General features: G+C 42.1%; 1 protein-coding gene across 1 annotated transcript in view; it reads right to left on the bottom strand.

The window, feature by feature from the left end:
* Positions 1-18,127, bottom strand: part of DOK5 (docking protein 5) — a 158,665-nt gene that overhangs the window by 35,471 nt on the left and 105,067 nt on the right. Inside the window, exons 5-6 of the mRNA XM_039230028.1 lie at positions 15,762-15,951; positions 1,585-1,720 (exon numbers count right to left, since the gene is read on the bottom strand). Of these exons, the coding sequence (XP_039085959.1) occupies positions 1,585-1,720; positions 15,762-15,951 (326 nt within the window). The remainder of the gene's footprint in view (positions 1-1,584; positions 1,721-15,761; positions 15,952-18,127) is intronic.

Genomic DNA, 18,127 nt, shown 5'->3' on the forward strand with positions numbered 1-18,127 from the left:
TTCTTTGCAACAGACCCACACCCATTGAGAATGTTTTTACCTATAGCTGCTTCTACACTACAATGACAGAGTTAAGTAGTTCCAATGAAGACCATCCTGGTTCACAAAGCCCAAAATATTTACCAGCTGTCCCTTTACAGAAAGTTTTGCTGATCTCTGCTCTAAAATCCCAGACCACTGCATAAATAAGTCATTTGGGAATAATCTGAGGCTGCTCAGGGACAGATCATCTTACTGGTATGCCTTCCCCTCTCTTTAAATCCAACCACCTCACATGTTTAAATCATAAACTTTCAAACCACCCTAATCGCACCATGCCAACCTAGTTCCTTTTGGTTTTGCAGATTTCCTTCCAGATATGAGGCTCTAGGGGTGTGTTCGCAGCCATGATGCATGACTTGCATCATTTAACTGTTGTGTATTAATTTAAGATTTTGTGAATTTATTCTTCTTAAAGAAGAAATTCATGAATCATCATTCTCTGTGCAAGTCACGGCTCCTAACACAATGCAATGAACAGGGCAGATGTTCCCACCAAACTTCTACGTGTATTTGTGTTTGTGGTATCTTTATATATCAATGTCTATGAAGGCTGATCAACCGGGGATGGGAGGCACATGGCTCTGGGAAGAACAGAGCCTCCGGACATGTTGCCTATGGACCACAGAGTATTACTGTTTTCTTGTTGGTTTTACCTAGCATTAATTTCCAGCAGTTACAAACAAGATATTATATACAGACTCAAATCCTAGACTTCTCTGGAAAAAAATTGAGAGATGTCCTACATGGAGCCCAAAGTCTCATATCAACAGAGTCTTCTGGTTTTGAGCTTTTGACATTTTCCCCCCATTCCCCTTCACCCCTCTTCTCTGTGGCCCCTGTTGAAATCATACCATGTGGTACTGCTATAAACATATAGCTACAGGAAGATCATCTACATAGTTGGGTCTTTAGATGTCCATATGCATCCAAATTGATTCTGATGAACATACTCACTGCAACAGACTAATGACTATGTCCCCTCCCAAAATTCACATACTGAAATCTTAACCCCCCCTAGGTGATGATGGTGTTAGGACGGAGGGCCTTTGGGAGGTGATTAGGTCATGAGGGCAGATGCCTCACAATAAGGATTATAAAAGAGACTCAGAGAGATCTCTCTCCCCTTCCATCAGTGAGACACAGAAAAGACCATCGTCTATGAACCAGGAAGTGGGTGCCACCAGACGCTGAGTAGGCTGGTGCCTTGCTCAAGCTATCAGTGAGAAATAAATTAATTTCTGTTGTTTATAAGCCATGTAGTCCTATGGTATTTGCTGTAGGAGCCGAAGCTGGTTACGACACACACACGTAATAATAACTGAGGCACAAAGAAGACAAACAGTGATGTATGCTTACTCTGTTACCGGCTGGCTCTTCAGGCTTTGCAAGGATGGCATTTAATCCAAGTAATACACGGCTGAGTACAGGAGTAAGCCATCTGCTCAAATAATGCGGGCCATGTTTTTCAGCATAAAGATGCTAAGATTGCATTCTACAGGAGTATACATATGCTGGGTCATAAGGAAGGAATTCCAGACATACCATTGAATTTTTCACACTCTGCAGCAAGCGCTCGTGCTGCTCAGCGATCGCCAAGGCAGCGGAGTGGACTTTCTGGTAGATGGCCTCCCCATCTCGCGTTTGAAAGATAAACAGCCCTTCCCCAGTTTCACACATCCTGTGAAAACAAAAGCAAAAAGCTCCTGAAAATCTAGTTCCGAGAAGTTCCATACACTGGAAAACGCCATGAAACCAGACCCACTTATTTCACACGAGATCGGGATTCTTGTTCACATTCGCTAAGCTAAGTCAACTAGAATCAGAATTTCCAATTAATTGTTGTCAATATGGGCAGGAAACCATTCATTCTAGGCTAACTCATTGCTGATGTGTTGTGTTTTTTTGTTTAATCAAGGAGCAAAGGTTAATAAAGAGCTGTTTCTTGGTTCTAAGCACAATCCCAGTACTTTGCCTTCCTGCTCTCAAAGACAGCTATGCACCTGGGTTCCCATTACTGTCCATGAATCAGAAGCTCATCAGGAGCTCTGTCATCCAGGGGCGCCTGGGTGGCTCAGTCGGTTAAGCGTCTGACTTCGGCTCAGGTCATGATCTCATGGTCTGTGAGTTTGAGCCCTGCGTCGGACTGTGTGCTGACAGCTCAGAGCCTTGAGCCTGCTTCGGATCCTGTGTCTCCCTCTCTCTCTGCCCCTCCCCCACTTATACTCGGTCTCTCAAAAATAAAAAGAAAACGTTAAAAAAAATTTTAAATAAAATTAAAGAAACTCTGCCATCCAGCTCAGTGGTGGAAGAAGGATTCTGTGACTCCTAGGTTCTGTTCTTTACTTATAGATAATGGCTTTAAGGATTCTTTCATTTCCAAAATCAATCTGGATTCCTTTTTTTCCTCACTTTACCCACTGACTTTTACCTTGGACACTTTCTCCAGTTTCCAGAGTAGTCCCCAAAGCCCCAACAGTCTGTCTTATGACCTTACACTAACAGAAACAAGTGGATAGAAATCTAGAGAAGGTAAAATAATGAGTTTAAGTTGGGCCTTTCCTATGTTTTGTGAAGATAAGGACTCAGACAAGAGACCATGGTGGCCATACCGAGATACAACAGTTTTGAATTTCCCAAGAATGACTTTGCCTAAATGATAAACCTGTCACTCCAAGCCATGGGTTATGCGATGCGCCAAGAATCCGGAAGAAAATTAGGAGCTCAGAAAGCACCAGGAGATTCATTCATTTGTGCACAAAGCAAGTATGTATCAAGGCAGAGTGAAATAAGAACCAAAAGTGGGCACCAGATTGCCTGGCCAGACTTGCCCCTGGCCAGCTTTGTTAGCTGCCACACATTACTTAGCCTGCCTTTTCTTTTGTGAAATAAATAGGAGGCTAACAGCCATCACATAAGTGGACTGAAGGTGTTAGATACGCTATGTAAAGTGCACAAAGGAGATCTTTCACCTGATGTGCACCTTCGTTATCCGACTGGAAGGTAAGCTCCAGGTAGACCAGATCTGCTTCGGATTTGTTCACAGATCTTCAGCCAGTGCTTACAAGAGGGCGCGACCTATGTCCGGCGCTCAATAACTAACTGGAAAATGAACTGTGAAATAGCAGACGTTGCTAGGAAAAGGTGTAATTAAGAACTTGACTCTGGCTTCCTGGAGGAAGTTTTATTGAAACTGAGGCTTCTGGAAGAGATGGGAGGAAGAGCAGTCTGACAAAGAACTGCACAGAGAATGCCCAGAGGTGGGACGAAGGCAAGCAACACACTGGGGAGCGGGTGACCAGAGAGGGGCAGCCTCCGTTCCAGGAGCTCTGGGGCCCAGTGTGAGCTCAGGGGGATGACAGGCTTCGCTCTGCAAAGTCACCCCCCCCCCCCACAACCCTTCCTATAGGCACACGTGCCCAACTTTGGAAACTGTCCCCTCTCTGTGCCAGTGACATGTCACACTGACATACCATATTGGAAAAATACTAATGGGACTGAACTTACGAAAACCAAAATAAATGATCCCACAGCAGACAGTATAAATAAACAAGCTTATGAGATGGGAAAGCCAGTGGGTTCCTCATTCCCTCACCTGCACGATGTATTCTGTGCATGTGTGTGTGTCCCTGTGTGTTTTGAACATTTGGACATTGTTACAAGCAGGATGTATCTCATACTCAACATGTATATTTATGGCGTTCTTCTCTCTACTCCTGCAAAGTGGTTATTAAATCAATGTTACATTTCACATTTTCAATTACATATTCTATTTGAAAGAATAAGGTACTTGTCAGACAAACATAAGGCAAATCATAAGGGCTCTAGCAATGGATGTAATGGTAAAGAAACAGGCTTTTTCCCCGAGAAGTTTATAATTTATTTGGCTAAACAAGACCTAGGTGAGTGAACAGGTTCAAGACCAACATCTTGGTGCTGTGAGCCATACTGGTCAGAGGTGCCCTGATAAGGGAAAGGGGTGGGTGTCAACATTACTTGGTAACAAAGCAAATTAGGAAGCCAAAAACGGGTGGGATACAGATCAGAGGCACTTTTCAGGAGAGACACAAAATTAGGAGCAAAACATTGCAGAAGTGAAGTGAGCACAGGGCTTGTCTCCCACCTGTGGCTGCAGCATGCCAGAGACACTACGGCTAAGAAAATACACACAGACTGGGGCGCACCTGGGTGGCTCAGTCGGTTAAGCATCCGACTTCAGCTCAGGTCATGATCTCGCAGTTTGTGAGTTCGAGCCCCGCGTCAGGCTCTGTGCTGACAGCTCAGAGCCTGGGGCCTGCTTTGGATCCTGTGTCTCCCTCTCTCTCTGCCCCTCCCCCACTCACACTCTGTCTCTCTCAAAAACAAACCTCAAAAATTTTTTTTTAAAAAGAAAGAAAATACACACAGAGAAACACAAAACAAAGTAAAAAAGGCTTTAACCACATGGGTTTTGGCAGCCCCATCTTGAAGAAAAAGCTGGGGAAGAAACTCGTAACACAGAACAGGGGCTCTCTCCACTGGTGCAGCTGACATCAGCAATATCACATGGCCAGATCGTTCTTTATTGCAGGGACTGTCCTATGAGTTGTAAGACGTGTAGCAGCATCTCTGGTCTCTACCCATTGGATGACAGTAGGATCCCCTGGTTGAGACAATGAAAAATGTCTCCAGACATTGATAAATGTCCCCAAGGTGGCAAAATGTCCCCAGCTGAAAACCACTGAAATAAATAAGACCACGATAAGGGGTTGAGGGAGCACCTAACTCATGGTTCAGCGGTGGAGAGGTTGTGTGCACAAGGTGGACTGTGCGTCCAGGGGAGATGTGGATTCACCACGGACGGTATTCACACTGAAGCAGAGAGGACATCCTGCACCGGTCTGTGGGGTCTTGCCTGTCCCAATTGTTGATGCATCACCTAGTGGATCTCAGCTTGAGACAAGGTGGCCGTGTATAGGTGTGATTATGTGTGCGCCTATGCACGCACGTGTGTTTTGACTGGAGATCAGGTAATCGAGGCTGCTGCTAACAGCAGCAGTGACAATTTTCCTGTCCTTCGCTGAGGCCAGTGGGGGAAAAACAGAAATCAATGTAAGACACTATGTGATGTGTCACTGCACCACTCCGGCTTCTGAGCACATCAGTCATTCTCATACGACTCTCATTAGCTTGTCAAATCTTTGGGCCACTTTATTTAATACTTGTTTAATCAACTCAGTTCTCTTCTCCCTTAAACAAATGTATTATAAATGAGTCACCAAATCAATATCATAAGCCAGTATGCTCAACTGTAAGTTGAAGGCAGATGTGAAAAGAAATACAGTAAAAACAAAATATGGTATTAACCTCTAACCAGACCCTCTTGGCGAGGATCTAAGCGGGACATTTGCTCACTTGTTAGTAACACAAGTAAAGTAGAAAGTGTTAGAATACGTGTTCAAGGTGTGCCAACACCTCACTGAAATGTTTCTCTATAATTTAACCAAAAGGATCAAAAAGGTAATTAAGAACTGGGTGGCTCAATAAGCTAAGCATCTGACTCTTGGTTTTGGCTCGGGTCATGATCTCATGGTTTGTGAGTTTGAGCCCTGAGTCTGGCTCTGAGCTGCCAGTGCAGAGCCTGCTTGGGATTCTCTCTCTCTCTCTCTCTCTCTCTCTCTCTCTCTCTCTGACCCTCTCCTGATGATGTACTCTCCCTCTCTATCAAAATAAATAAGTAAAACTTAAACGTAAACTAAAAAAAGAGAAGAAAATGACTTTGTCACTGTAAGATTCCATTCACTTAATGTTATGCCTCAATCACTAAAACGATCCCACATTTGGGGAAACGTGGCTGGGATTCCTGGAGCCCTGTGCCAGGTGGTGTGGGACAGAGGTACGGAAGACAGAAAGTCTCATTCAGTTCCCTCATATGCTGGAATCATGGTCAAGTTTTCTACCTCTCGAAGTTTCCACAGACAAACCTTTTAGGGCGAGGAAATTGTGTTTTATCTTTAGCAAAGGATCTCAAGTCAAGATAAGCATCTACTGAGCATTTGTTGTCATTTTAACCCTTTAAAATGTTGGGGCACCTGGGTGGCTCAGTCGGTTAAGCGTCTGACTTCAGCTCAGGTCATGATCTCATGGTTCATGGGTTCAAGCCCTGCGTCGGGCTCTGTGCTGACAGCTAGCTCAGAGTCTAGAGCCTGCTTCTGATTCTGTGTCTCCCTCTCTCTTTGACCCTCCCCTGCTTATGCTGTCTCTCTCTCTCAGAAATAAATTTAAAAAAAAAAACATAAAAAAATAAAATGTCAAAGCCAATGAGAGGTGGTCTTCAGGGAAATCTTCAGGAGGGAAGCACGTTCACATCTTTGCCCGGACGGAAACGGTGGGTCATCACAGCCTGAAACAGTGGGAAAGCAAAGGAAAGATGCATGGCAGAGGAAGGCATGTGGCTGGGGAAGAAAGTCTATGTTTGAGGCTCGGGAGCTATGAACACAGAGTAATACAAACCTCTTCTTTGTGAATGGAGCTATGAATTCGGGAATGTGATTCTCCCTTTAGGAAAGCAGCAGCTTTCATTAAACAAAGATTATAATGCAAATGACTGGGGGATTTGTTTCTCAGCTGGCTGCAGCCAGGTATACTGTGTCGGGAGTGTTAGCACCTTAAACAAAGCCCATCAGCTCAGTGCATGAGATGAAGATAAGGTTCCAGAACACACGCTGTCCCTTCTCCCGTGGCTGCACCATCCCCGTCACCAGGCTTCCTAACGGTTCCCTTAAATGTGTACAGAAGCTGCCATTATCATTTTTTAATTTTTTAAAAAAGGTTTATTCTTTAACATTTATTTAGTTATTTAATTTTGAGAAAGAGAGAGAAAGAGAGAGACAAACACAAGCAGGGGAGGGGCAGGGAGAGAGGGAGAGAATCCCAAGCAGGCTCCCGTAGATCAGACAGAGCCCAGCCCGATGTGGGGCTCCATCTCATGAACCCAGAGATCGTGGCCTGAGCTGAAACTGAGAGTCGGACTCAACTGACAAAACCACCCAGGTGCCCCCCACACCATTATCATTTTTTAAATTTAAATTCTAACCCTTGTGTGTTGACTTGAGAGTTTATGAAAACAAAACCAACCCAAAACAATCCGAAGTCATAAAACATCGCTAGTGTAAGAGACACTGATAGTTTTTTGGTACATCTGTTTTTTTTAAATTATTTACTTATTTCTGAGAGAGAGAGAGAGTGTGAGCAGGGGAGGGTCAGAGAGAGAGGGAGACACAGAATCTGAAACAGGCTCCAGGCTCTGAGCTAGCTGTCAGCATAGAGCCCGACGCGGGGCTTGAACCCACGAACTGTGAGATCATGACCTGAGCCAAAGTTGGATGCTTAACCGACTGAGCCACCCAGGTGCCCTTAGGACATCTGTTCTTAATCATGTAACACATAAAGTCAAAAAACCAACACTTTTCCCCCATGTTTGCTTCCCATGTGATGCCCTGACCCAGACCTTAGGGAGCACCCCCCCCCGCCACCCCGTTCTTCCCGCTCTAGTGCTCTATAAGCAGTGGGATGAAACGGAAGGGCTTTTCACAGTTTCTAAACCCAAACACCACGTGTGGCTTTACTGATCCCCCAGAGAATGAAAAGCCAGGTGAGCAACAGAGGGAAACTTCTGAACAAACCCTGAAGTTCATATGCCCCAGACTGAAGTCCTATCACCTCCACACCGGCGCCCCCCCCACCCCCGGGCATTCCTGTGCAGTTTCCACGGCTCCCCGGAGGACCCTGATTCCCCTCTTTGTCTCCTCACCCACGTCCAGTCAGTCAGTACATCCTCTGGGCATTAGCTTCAAAACATGTCCGTATCCAAACACCTAAGCCCACGTTCATTGTTACTTGCAGCCATTCTTGTCTTTACGGTGAGCACTGCCATGCCCCCTCCTAACTGCTTTTAGTCTGAGTTAAAGAAAAAAAATATTCAGACCATGTCGCTTCTTTGCTAACCGCTTCCTGTGGAGGAAAAAAATTTAATCTTGTCCAAAAGATCTGGTCTAGACTTTGCCAACACGGGAGGTAATTTGTGTTTGCCTGGGTTCTTGGGTTAGACAAATAGTAACAATGGGATTTAGGGTGAGGCTTTGGGTCACGTGCTATCAGCTGTCCCAGAGCCTAGGATCAGCCATGCAGGCAATCAATGAATCAACCAATCAAGCATGGGATGGAGCCCCAATAAGAAGTCTACACGCTGTGGCTGGGGAGCGTTCCTGGTTGACAACAGTCTGCGTGTACGGTCACATACTGATATGAGGAAAGTACAGCATTCTGACTCCACAGGGACAAGATGCAGAATCTCTATGCCAGGCACTTCTCTGGACTCACCACCATATACTCTTGCCTTATCTGATGTTAGTGACTGTGTAACCCTCAGTGTTAGAAGCTTTGACACCAGTTCCATAGATGTCAGGGAGCTCCGAATCATTCGAGCAAATTATGAAGCCTTTGGTTGTGGGAACGCTTGGACTTGTAATTGAGGTCAGAAGCAGGGAAGGTCTTGGGGACTGCTTCTTCAAACCTCACAGTGGTTCCCATCTCTCCCTGCCTACAACGGCCACCCAGCTAAGACAAAAAGCCAAATTCTTTACAGCGGCTGCAAGCCCCACACGGCCTGACACCGATCCACCTCTTCCTTTACAAACATCGTGCCCCCCTCCCTTATTCCGCTCTGGTCATGTCAGTCTCCTGGCTTTTCTTTGCACACTCCACATCTACCCCCCTCGGCACCTTTTCCCAACGTCCTTCTTCTGGCTGGAAAGCTCCCCCCATCACGATTCCTACTAGGTCTTTTGTTGGCATCACTGACTCGGTTCGCAAAGCCAGTCCTGCTCACCCTATTTAAAATTGCACCCCCTCTTTGGGGACTCTCTATTGAATGATCTTATTGTTTGTTGTGGCCTTACACAATCTAACATCTATTTTTCTTTTTAAAATGTCTATTATTGTCCAAATCCCCTTTTCTCTACGGAGTGAATTTCACACTGACAGAACACATATATGCTTTATTCACTGCTATGTCCGCAGTGCTTAGAACCACATGATGCTCCTAGGGAGAATTCAACGAATGCTTGATGAAAGAAGAAAATGGCTCCTTTTTATTTGCTAGACCCTTCTAGAATGTGAGGTACCATCACAGGTAAATTGGTCACCTATACCAGTGGATCATCACCTGCAGGAAGATGGCTGCATTATACAGATGGCCAACATGTATGTGAAGAAATGCCCAGTGTCTCACTAACCATTAGGGAAATCAAAACCAGAATAAGATACAATCTCACACCTGTTAGAACAGCTATTAGGGAAAAGACATGAGATAACAAGTGTTCATGAGAATGGGGAGGAAAGTCTAGAGACCCTTGTGCCCTGTTGATGGGAATAGAAATTGGTACAGCCTTGTGGAAAACAGTACGGAGGTTCTTCAAATAATTAAAAACAGAACTACCACATGCATCCAGCTATTCTAGTTCTGGGTATCTATCCAAAGAAGATGAAGTCACTAACCCAATATGTGAGCCTCGTGTTCACTGTAGCATTGGTTACAATGGCCAAGACATGGAAACAGCACAGTGTCTACCAACGGATGAAATGCATAAAGAAAATGTGGCGTGTCTGTGCACAGACACACACACAATGTAATCTGAGCCATAAAAAAAGAAGGAAACCCTGCTATTTGTAACAACATGGATGGACTTTGAGAACATAATGGTAAGGGAAATAAGTCTGATGGAGAAAGGCAAATTCCTTATGATCTCACTTGTGTGTATAATATAACAAAGCTGAACTCACAGAAAGAGATGAGTAGTGGATACCAGGGGCTGGGGGTCAGGGGTGGGGAAACTGAGGAGTTGATGGTCAAAGGGTACAAACTTCCAGTTAGAAGATGGAGAAGTTCTGGGGATCTAATGTCCAGCAAGGCAACTACAATCAACAATACTTTATTGTGTCCTTTAAAGTCGCTCATAGAGTATATCTTAAATGTTCTCACCACACACACATTATGTAAGGCGATGAAGATATTAACAAACTTTATAGTGGTAATCACTTCGCAATATATACTTGTACAATTTAAACTTAAACAAAGCTATATGTCAATTAGATCTCAAGAAAACTGGAAAAATAAGTAAATAAAATAAAAAATACACACAAAAATTTTTCTCAAAAACGATGGCCCCAGGGGCACCTAGGGGGCTCTGTCACTTGAGCATCTGACTCTTGATTTCATTTGAGTGTGAGATCCAGCCCCTGGATCAAGTTCTCTCTGTTCAAGTTTCTCTCTGCTCAACATAGGAAGAATGGAATACATTTTATTTGTTAATTGGCTTTCAACTCTTTAATAGGAATGAGTGTATGCTTTATAAAATATTCAGAAATGAGAGATTACTAAGTAGCTCAGATGAGAAGAGAAATAGAGAATATTCAAAGATTTATATTAGAATAGGGGTCCTTTGACCTATACACTCATCTGTAAGAGGGAAAAACAATTTTCTTCTCCGATGAAAAGTCATTTCACTAAGTACTTGTTTTCAGAGTGATACACACTAGAAATGAATAATTCCTTTTCCAAGACTGTGCAGATGCCTTTAATCCAAAAAAAAAAAAAAAAAACCTTTTCACAAATTTGTGCACTCCATTTAAGAATAAGAATCTGTACATGCAATGTCGATTTTCACATATTCCTTGGCACATCTGAAAGTTTCTCTTAAAATGATGTCAAAAGCACAATAGAGACTCTCTCTGGCTTGTAAGGAGGAGCGCTCATGTGGTAATTATTCAGTACGTTCTGCCAAATGTCACCTGAGCTGCTTTCACTCCTGCAGGTGCTAAGCCCAGGGTATTAACGTAAATGAGTAGGGAGGTGAGGCGGAGCCTGCCGCTGAAGTCACCCAGCGGCCAGCTGTAAAGTTAATGGAGGAACTTACTGGACACCTGCCACCTCTCCTTAAACAATAACATTCCAAGAACAGAACCACGGGAGGTGTTGATGCAGCTGGAATGTCCTGTCTGTTGGATCTTCCCGTAAAAGTATCAGAGTCCCTGCCAGCCCGATGTGCTTCGCTGAAGTTTCCGGGCTTCGAGGTGGAGAGAAACAAACAGAAGACTAGAAAAACCTCAACCAAAATTAGCGATATGTCTCTCGGGCCACCAAATAAACTAACTGCTCTTGGTCTCCAGGGGCAAGAAATGGCAATCTATCGTGCAATTCCATTGTATTAAAAAGCTTATATTTCAACTCTGGATTTCTTCAAGGAAAAAAAAAACCAGAAGTATATTGGATTTGCTTATGGTGGGTGGAGAGGAGGAGAAACAGCATCCAGAAGGTCCTGATGACCTATGATCATCGTACATCTGCCCAGGAGAGATGAACAACCCTGGCTATACATGCCTGTCCTCCAAACTAAGAGGAAAAAAACCCAAAAAGCAAAAAACAGAAGATTCCAGTGACTAGGAGAATTCATACATTAATGCACATCCAAATGGCTTTAGGGAGCTTAAGAATGCCGTCTCTTCCCTAGCTCCGTAGAAGCTAATGGAGAACTAGGCTAACCTAATGGGATATGATATTTAGGCTTCCTAGATATCTACAGGGCTTGGAAGTAAGAAGACCTGAGTGTGACTCCTGACTATACCGCGTACTAGTCTAATGCTTTTGGACCAGTCACTCAGGTGTCCAAGTTTCCTTTGAAGATGAGAACAATAACATTCCCTACTTTGTATGATCCGTGAATGGCATGATCATATGAATGAGACACTGCATAATGTAAAATGCTTAGTATAGTGACCTTCATGTAGTAACTTGCTCCATAAATATTAGTGATTATTCTCCATGGCCGCTATGCCTGCTAGAACAGAATTTTTCAGCTGGAGAACTGGACCAGGTACCTATTTGTTGTGGGAGATTGTTCTGTGCAGTGTATGTTTAGTAGCATCTCTGGCCCCTCTGCCCATTAGATGCTAATGGTATCCCTGTCCAACCATGACAACCAAAAATGTCTCCAGACATTTCCAAAAGCCCCCTGGGAGCAAGCACATCCTTCACTGAGAACCACGGTTCTGTATCTCAGCACCATTATGAGTGATAATGCTAATTACAGTCAAATAACTGCTTTACCCTATTTGCTTGGAGCAATCATTAAATGCTATACTAGACACATTTTGTTAAGGTTCTTTTTTTTTCTTTTTAAACCTTACATCCATTCCCTTTTTGATGGCATGAGTATACTCTTTCTGCATTGGGAGGACCACCCCATTTTATTTGTACCCTGTGTGCTTTGTATAATAAAGTTCTCAGTATAGTACCTGACACATAGTGAATGTAATGGTCAACATATGGTAGGAATTTCTCTCTCTTCTATTTGGGTGATGGTGTGAGAAGACCCCAAAGCATTTAGAAGTCACGATGTGAAGCCAGAGCAAATCCATCCTAGAAGCTCCAGGACTGAGAGATGAAACCTAGGATCATGTAGGCTCTGAATCAACTCAAGCCTGAAGCCATCCCTACCTCCTGGACCTGCAGTTATGTGAGCCAATGAATTTCTTTCTTGTTGTGTCAGTTTGGCTGATACAACTGCCTACTATGCACCAAGCATTATGCCAGGCATTCAAACATATGCCTTTTTTAATCTTCATGGCAATCCTGTGAGGCACGTAATATATTGTACTCATTTTACAGGCGGCCAAAGGAGTTCAGAGAGTCAGGTCATTCACTCAAGGCCCACAGCCAGTATGCGGTAGGCCTGTAATTTCATTTCATTGCCTCCAATTTCTAGTCCAGTCTATTACACATGCCCTGGTGTCAGTCTTGGTGGGGTAAAGTGGGGACTTTGAGAAGGAATAACACCCCGTTCCAACTCTAACAGAGGCTGAAAATGAGCAGAGCTTTGCCCAAAGTCTTTGGGGAGATTCCTTGCATTCTGGGGGGCAATCCAGCAAAACCTCTGCAGATGCATGTTGGATACGTGAAAACTATTTGCCTAGAGACACTGAACTCCTCTTCACTTATCAATATGAGACAGAGAGAAAATTAAATGAATCGGAAACTGCTTTGTTTTCAACACATCCAAAAACAGCCAAGGAAAAAATTATCTTCACTACTAAAGCAAGGCAGATACGAAATCTTCATGCTTGGGGGAACCCAAATGATCTTATTATCCTGAGCATCTTGATGGTAACTATAAAAATTCATCTTTATTTGAGTTTCAGGCAAAATATAAAATAGTAATACTACCTTGTGTTTAACACTGTCTGTATCCTGTAAACTCAAGCCCTGCTCTAAAAGTCATCATAATAAAACATCAAATACATGACCATGTGCATTACTGCTGTTATCCACAACGGTCCTGCACGGAAGTTATTACTTGGACAAACATACAAGGGAAGTTAAACCCCTTTGCCCAAGGTCAACAGCTAATAAAGAATAGAGAATAGAACCTTCCTGAGCTGATCTTTCTCGCACCACACCATGCTGTTTGAGAAATGAACAAGATCCTAGGAACATATTGCTGATAGTCTCCCTCCAGATGATTCACTTCAAGTTAGCATCAGCCCCACAAGGCATGACCACCTAGAATACTACTCAAAAGTAATAAGCGTTCTAAGTCCCTACAATATTTGAGGCACGGCATGGTGTGGTATGGGTTATAGGTGTTCTAATCATCAAATGGGTTGTTCAAAAAACCCTAAAGGTCAGAGCATAATAAAGAGGCTAAAGTTAAAGGATAAAATGCTTTCATTTTCCAAGTTAGCACTTTTATGCCTTTTGGTCAAAGGCCACTGGAATATTTCTGAAATTTATGCCTTCAATATATCCATAATTTTCATCCACCATTTCTTTACCTGAGCTACTTCGATATCTCCCCATATCTACATTTGCCATCTCTATCCCACCACCTGCAAAATATAAACACCATTATCTTTCTCTATCTCTCTATGTCTCTCTCTTTCATACACACACACACACACACACACACACACACACACACACACACGCATCTGCTTAAAAAAATGTTGGTGGTTTCCTATTACACTTAGGAAAACTATCAGTCTTTAAAATAATGTCCTAGATCCTTAGCAATTCTACTAGATTAATATGAATAAATTAAACTTTTACAATATATGAGTAATAGTAAAACTTGGAGGATTGAGATAATTTCAAAACAAGTTTAATATTCATCATGAGATACTATAAAAGTTTACTAAGGTTTTAGCTTTCAGAAATTATGACAGAAAGCCATACTCTTCCTATTATGATTCCCATAAATTTAAGGAACTGAAAAATTCTCATCCTTGAATAAGTGCTACCCAAAATAGGCCCCAAACATCCTGATCAATGCAGAATTGTACTGTTCATTGATATGAAATACAAGTGGGAGATGATATGAGGCATATAATCAATAGAAAATCTACTTCTATTGTAAAACATTTTTCACACATAGATTTCACTGGTTATGATTAATGCATAAATGATTCCAGAGACCCAAACAGGGAAAGGTACCCACTTCCCCAAACAGATTCTGATTTTTCTACCGAGATTTTCCCATAAGGATAATAAATAAGTAATTCTGACAAAAGAACACTGCTCTGAAGATTACAGTCTTATTTTCTAACGTGAAGACCTTTGCTATCTCTGGGAGATTCATAGACTCATTTATAGCATTTCAATTTCCAGGTACTTAAAAATAAAACAGAATGGGAAAGAGCTATAAGAGAAGGAAGAACTTAAAAACTTTCTAGGATACGTGTAAGAGATTCAAATTAAGCATATTTCTGAAAAGCAAATTTTAAATAATTGGGCTTTGCTTATAACAGAATGAGCAGATTAAGTTGAGCAGAGCATTACTATCATATATTCACACAGGTTAGGGTCTTACGTGTTTGGAACTTCTGTTTTTACTCTTCTATCAAGTATTGTATTCCTACTGGAAAGAATCATCCACTTTTACAAACAAACAAACAAAATTTTAAAACTACAAGCTGATTGCTTTCACCTTAAATGTAAATTTTACAGAAGGACTTGTATTTCTTAAAATTTAGCCATTTAAAATTCCAAAATATAAAATTTATCTGCAATGTTTCAGAAAAAAGTGTCTAAATTATGAGGGGGTAAGAGTGGGTGAGGGGGGAAAAAAATGAGATCCTGATTACACTAATCCCTTTACAGTTAATGATCAACCCAAATATTATAGGCAGCATCTTCTCTTTCCAAAATTGACTTCTAAAAGGAAAAAGGGAAAGCCCTAGAAGTGCTGATTGGGTATTGATTGCAAGAGGCCATTTCTAGAATCAACCTCCTAGCATTAGTGCTGTTCATTAGATCTTGGATGGAACTCATTAATGGCACCTTCAGAAATGAATGGTCCCTCCTACTGATAATCTACCACAGTTAGCCAATGAGGAAACAGAAACAGATGAACAATATGGATGTTTTTGAAAACCCCAGAAGTTGGCCTGGCCTGTATTCAGCATGACCCAGAAGATGGTACCTTTTTGGCATTTTTACCTAATTCTACGTCAGTCTGTAGTATGGAATCAAACCACACAATGAAAGTTCATATCACATTGGTGAAACATTAGAATGCCTCGCATTATAGGGCCAGAGCTCTACACATTTGTAGACATATGCTTCAGGGTGGATCTCATATACAAACCTGGGAAAAGAAAAAAATAAGTAGAAAAGTCAAGAAACTCACCTCCCTGCCTCAAAAGTGAACCAAGCAGCATCCCGCCCGTACCGCCGCAGGGCACTTAGCGGCCAAGAGATGAGTTTGACTCTGGGATTCTGGACGTCCCAAAGACAGATGTGCTCATATGTAATCTGCAAGGCACATTCGCCATGTACATCTAAGTTAGGGGATGGCATCAAATACACATTGAATCTCTCTGGGAGAAAAACAAAAGGTTAGTCTAAAATCCCGGGAATGAAACATCAAAGACATTGTAGGAACAAAGAGGCATTTCAAAATAATTCTAGCTCATGTTCTAGGCGCAGGTTGAATATTCAGGAAGATAAACCTTTCTCATCAATTCACAGTGCCAGAAAATGATTTTTAAAACTAAGACCATATTAAATAACATGATAATGACACGGTCTGGCTGTCACCATACACTAAACACTATTTACATGAGCAAAAACCATTTTTAGAATTTTAAAATTTGCATCATAAAAAAATGTGTATGTCAATGAAAGACTAGAGCAATGAAACCATTAAAAACATTTTTTTCCTGCCAAGTACGCATTAATTCCACCCACACTTTTATGTTCACAAGAGATGCAGGTGCAAATAATTGTCATATGATTTAATGATATTAAAGTTACATTGATCAACTTATAATTTTTATAACCAAATGAATAAAGCTATCCCAAATTATTTAAATAAAACTCCACGCTAATATCGTGCACTTAACTGACCCAACAGTTGGTGAAAAAATCCAATAGCTATATGTGAACTAGTTTTCACAAAAACTCCACAAATACCCATTTGCTTATTTGGACGACTGTTCAAATTTAATGAAGATTACTCTAAATACACGACTTGCTTATGACTGCAACCACATTTTCATCCCCACAGACTCAGTCATGGCATTTCTGTTCTACTTCTAGAAAATTCATTAATTTAGGAAGTTGTAGGGTCACAAATATTTCAGTGAAGTACGAACACAAATATTGCTACAGCAAACACATTTTCACCCATCCATCATTACAGTAGATTGCCTGAATCTGACAAAACAGTGTGGCACGAATCATTATCAGTGGCATTCTAAATTTATCATTTTATAATAAGGGAGTCATTAGAATTCTTACAGATTTTGGTTGAGTTTAGTATATAGGAGTGTCATGGTTAGTTTCATGGATCTATTTTTAAAATTTTCTATCATTATTTCCAACTCCCAATCACCAATTAGTTGCTGCTCTCCAGCAACTATTATTTTAAAAGTATATTCTCATGGAGTAAAATTTCTCCCTGGGGAGTTCTGGAACAAGTCAGAAGGACTGTCATCCTTAAGTAAAAAGTAAGAGAGACCATTACCAATTTATTCACTTAGAAGTTCTAGCACTGTACTTCACTCAAGAGTAACAAGTGTAAGGGTGACTGCTTTAGTTACAATTACTTGAAGTCATGCAAATTAATATTGTAAAGTGCCTTCCAAGGGATAGCTAAGTTTTGTAATAATCCCTAGGAGTTATGGACCAGGAGTATCTTATTCCTGTTTGACAGAAGAGGAAACTGAGGCACGGTAGGTACAGTAAAGGGAATTCCTAGGCACAGCCCATTCTTGGACTCTGTGTGTAGCACCATCAGGATACAGCTTCACAAATACAAATTTGTGAAAAAGAAGTGCAGAGCTGAGCACTCCAGATTAAAAAAAAAAAAAAAAATCAAACCCTGTCCTATTTTCTTCTTTCTGTCTGGCTTCACATGCAAATGTCTGTGAGGCATCTTCTCAGGTCCACAGGTGCATCCTCAGCCTGGAGGAGCCTGAGTTAGTGACCCACACAAGGAACTGCCTGGGGCTTGGTTTATGACCCTGGAAGATGACTTGGCTTCTCCACAGCCCAGCTTCCCAGTCCTCAAAGAGACTTTTCTGAACTACCCAGTTCTTGTAAGTCTCGGTCAATAACACTTCCGTGGAGATGGATTATGGCAGATACGGCACATTCAACATAGTCCCAGACTGCGAATGTGTCATGAAGACAGAGTTCCAATTGAAAGCAAGCGCACTTTTTTTCTAACAACTGGAGTGTGTGCCCACGGAAAGGTTCAGTAGGATTCCACCTCTGCCGTGTTTGTATCAAGCCAGATGACCCACGGCCTTTTTGGTTATGTTCAGTCCTCACAGATCACACTGATAGGCTACAATAGAGCAAGATTCTGGGATCCAATCCGCCCTGTCCCAAAGCTCAGTTATCTGGCAATGAAGAAACAATTCCTCACTTCCAGGTCATACTGTAAACCAACACTGAATTTTGCTGAAATGTCCATGGATGTTCTGGTCATTATGACCTAAAATGATTTATTCCCAGGTTGAGTGTTGAGCTCAAGGAATTGGCTCAAGC

This window comes from Hyaena hyaena, unplaced genomic scaffold (genome assembly GCF_003009895.1).
Source record: "Hyaena hyaena isolate Hyena2069 unplaced genomic scaffold, ASM300989v1 scaffold_42, whole genome shotgun sequence".
In the NCBI taxonomy this organism is placed as follows: Eukaryota; Metazoa; Chordata; class Mammalia; order Carnivora; family Hyaenidae; genus Hyaena; species Hyaena hyaena.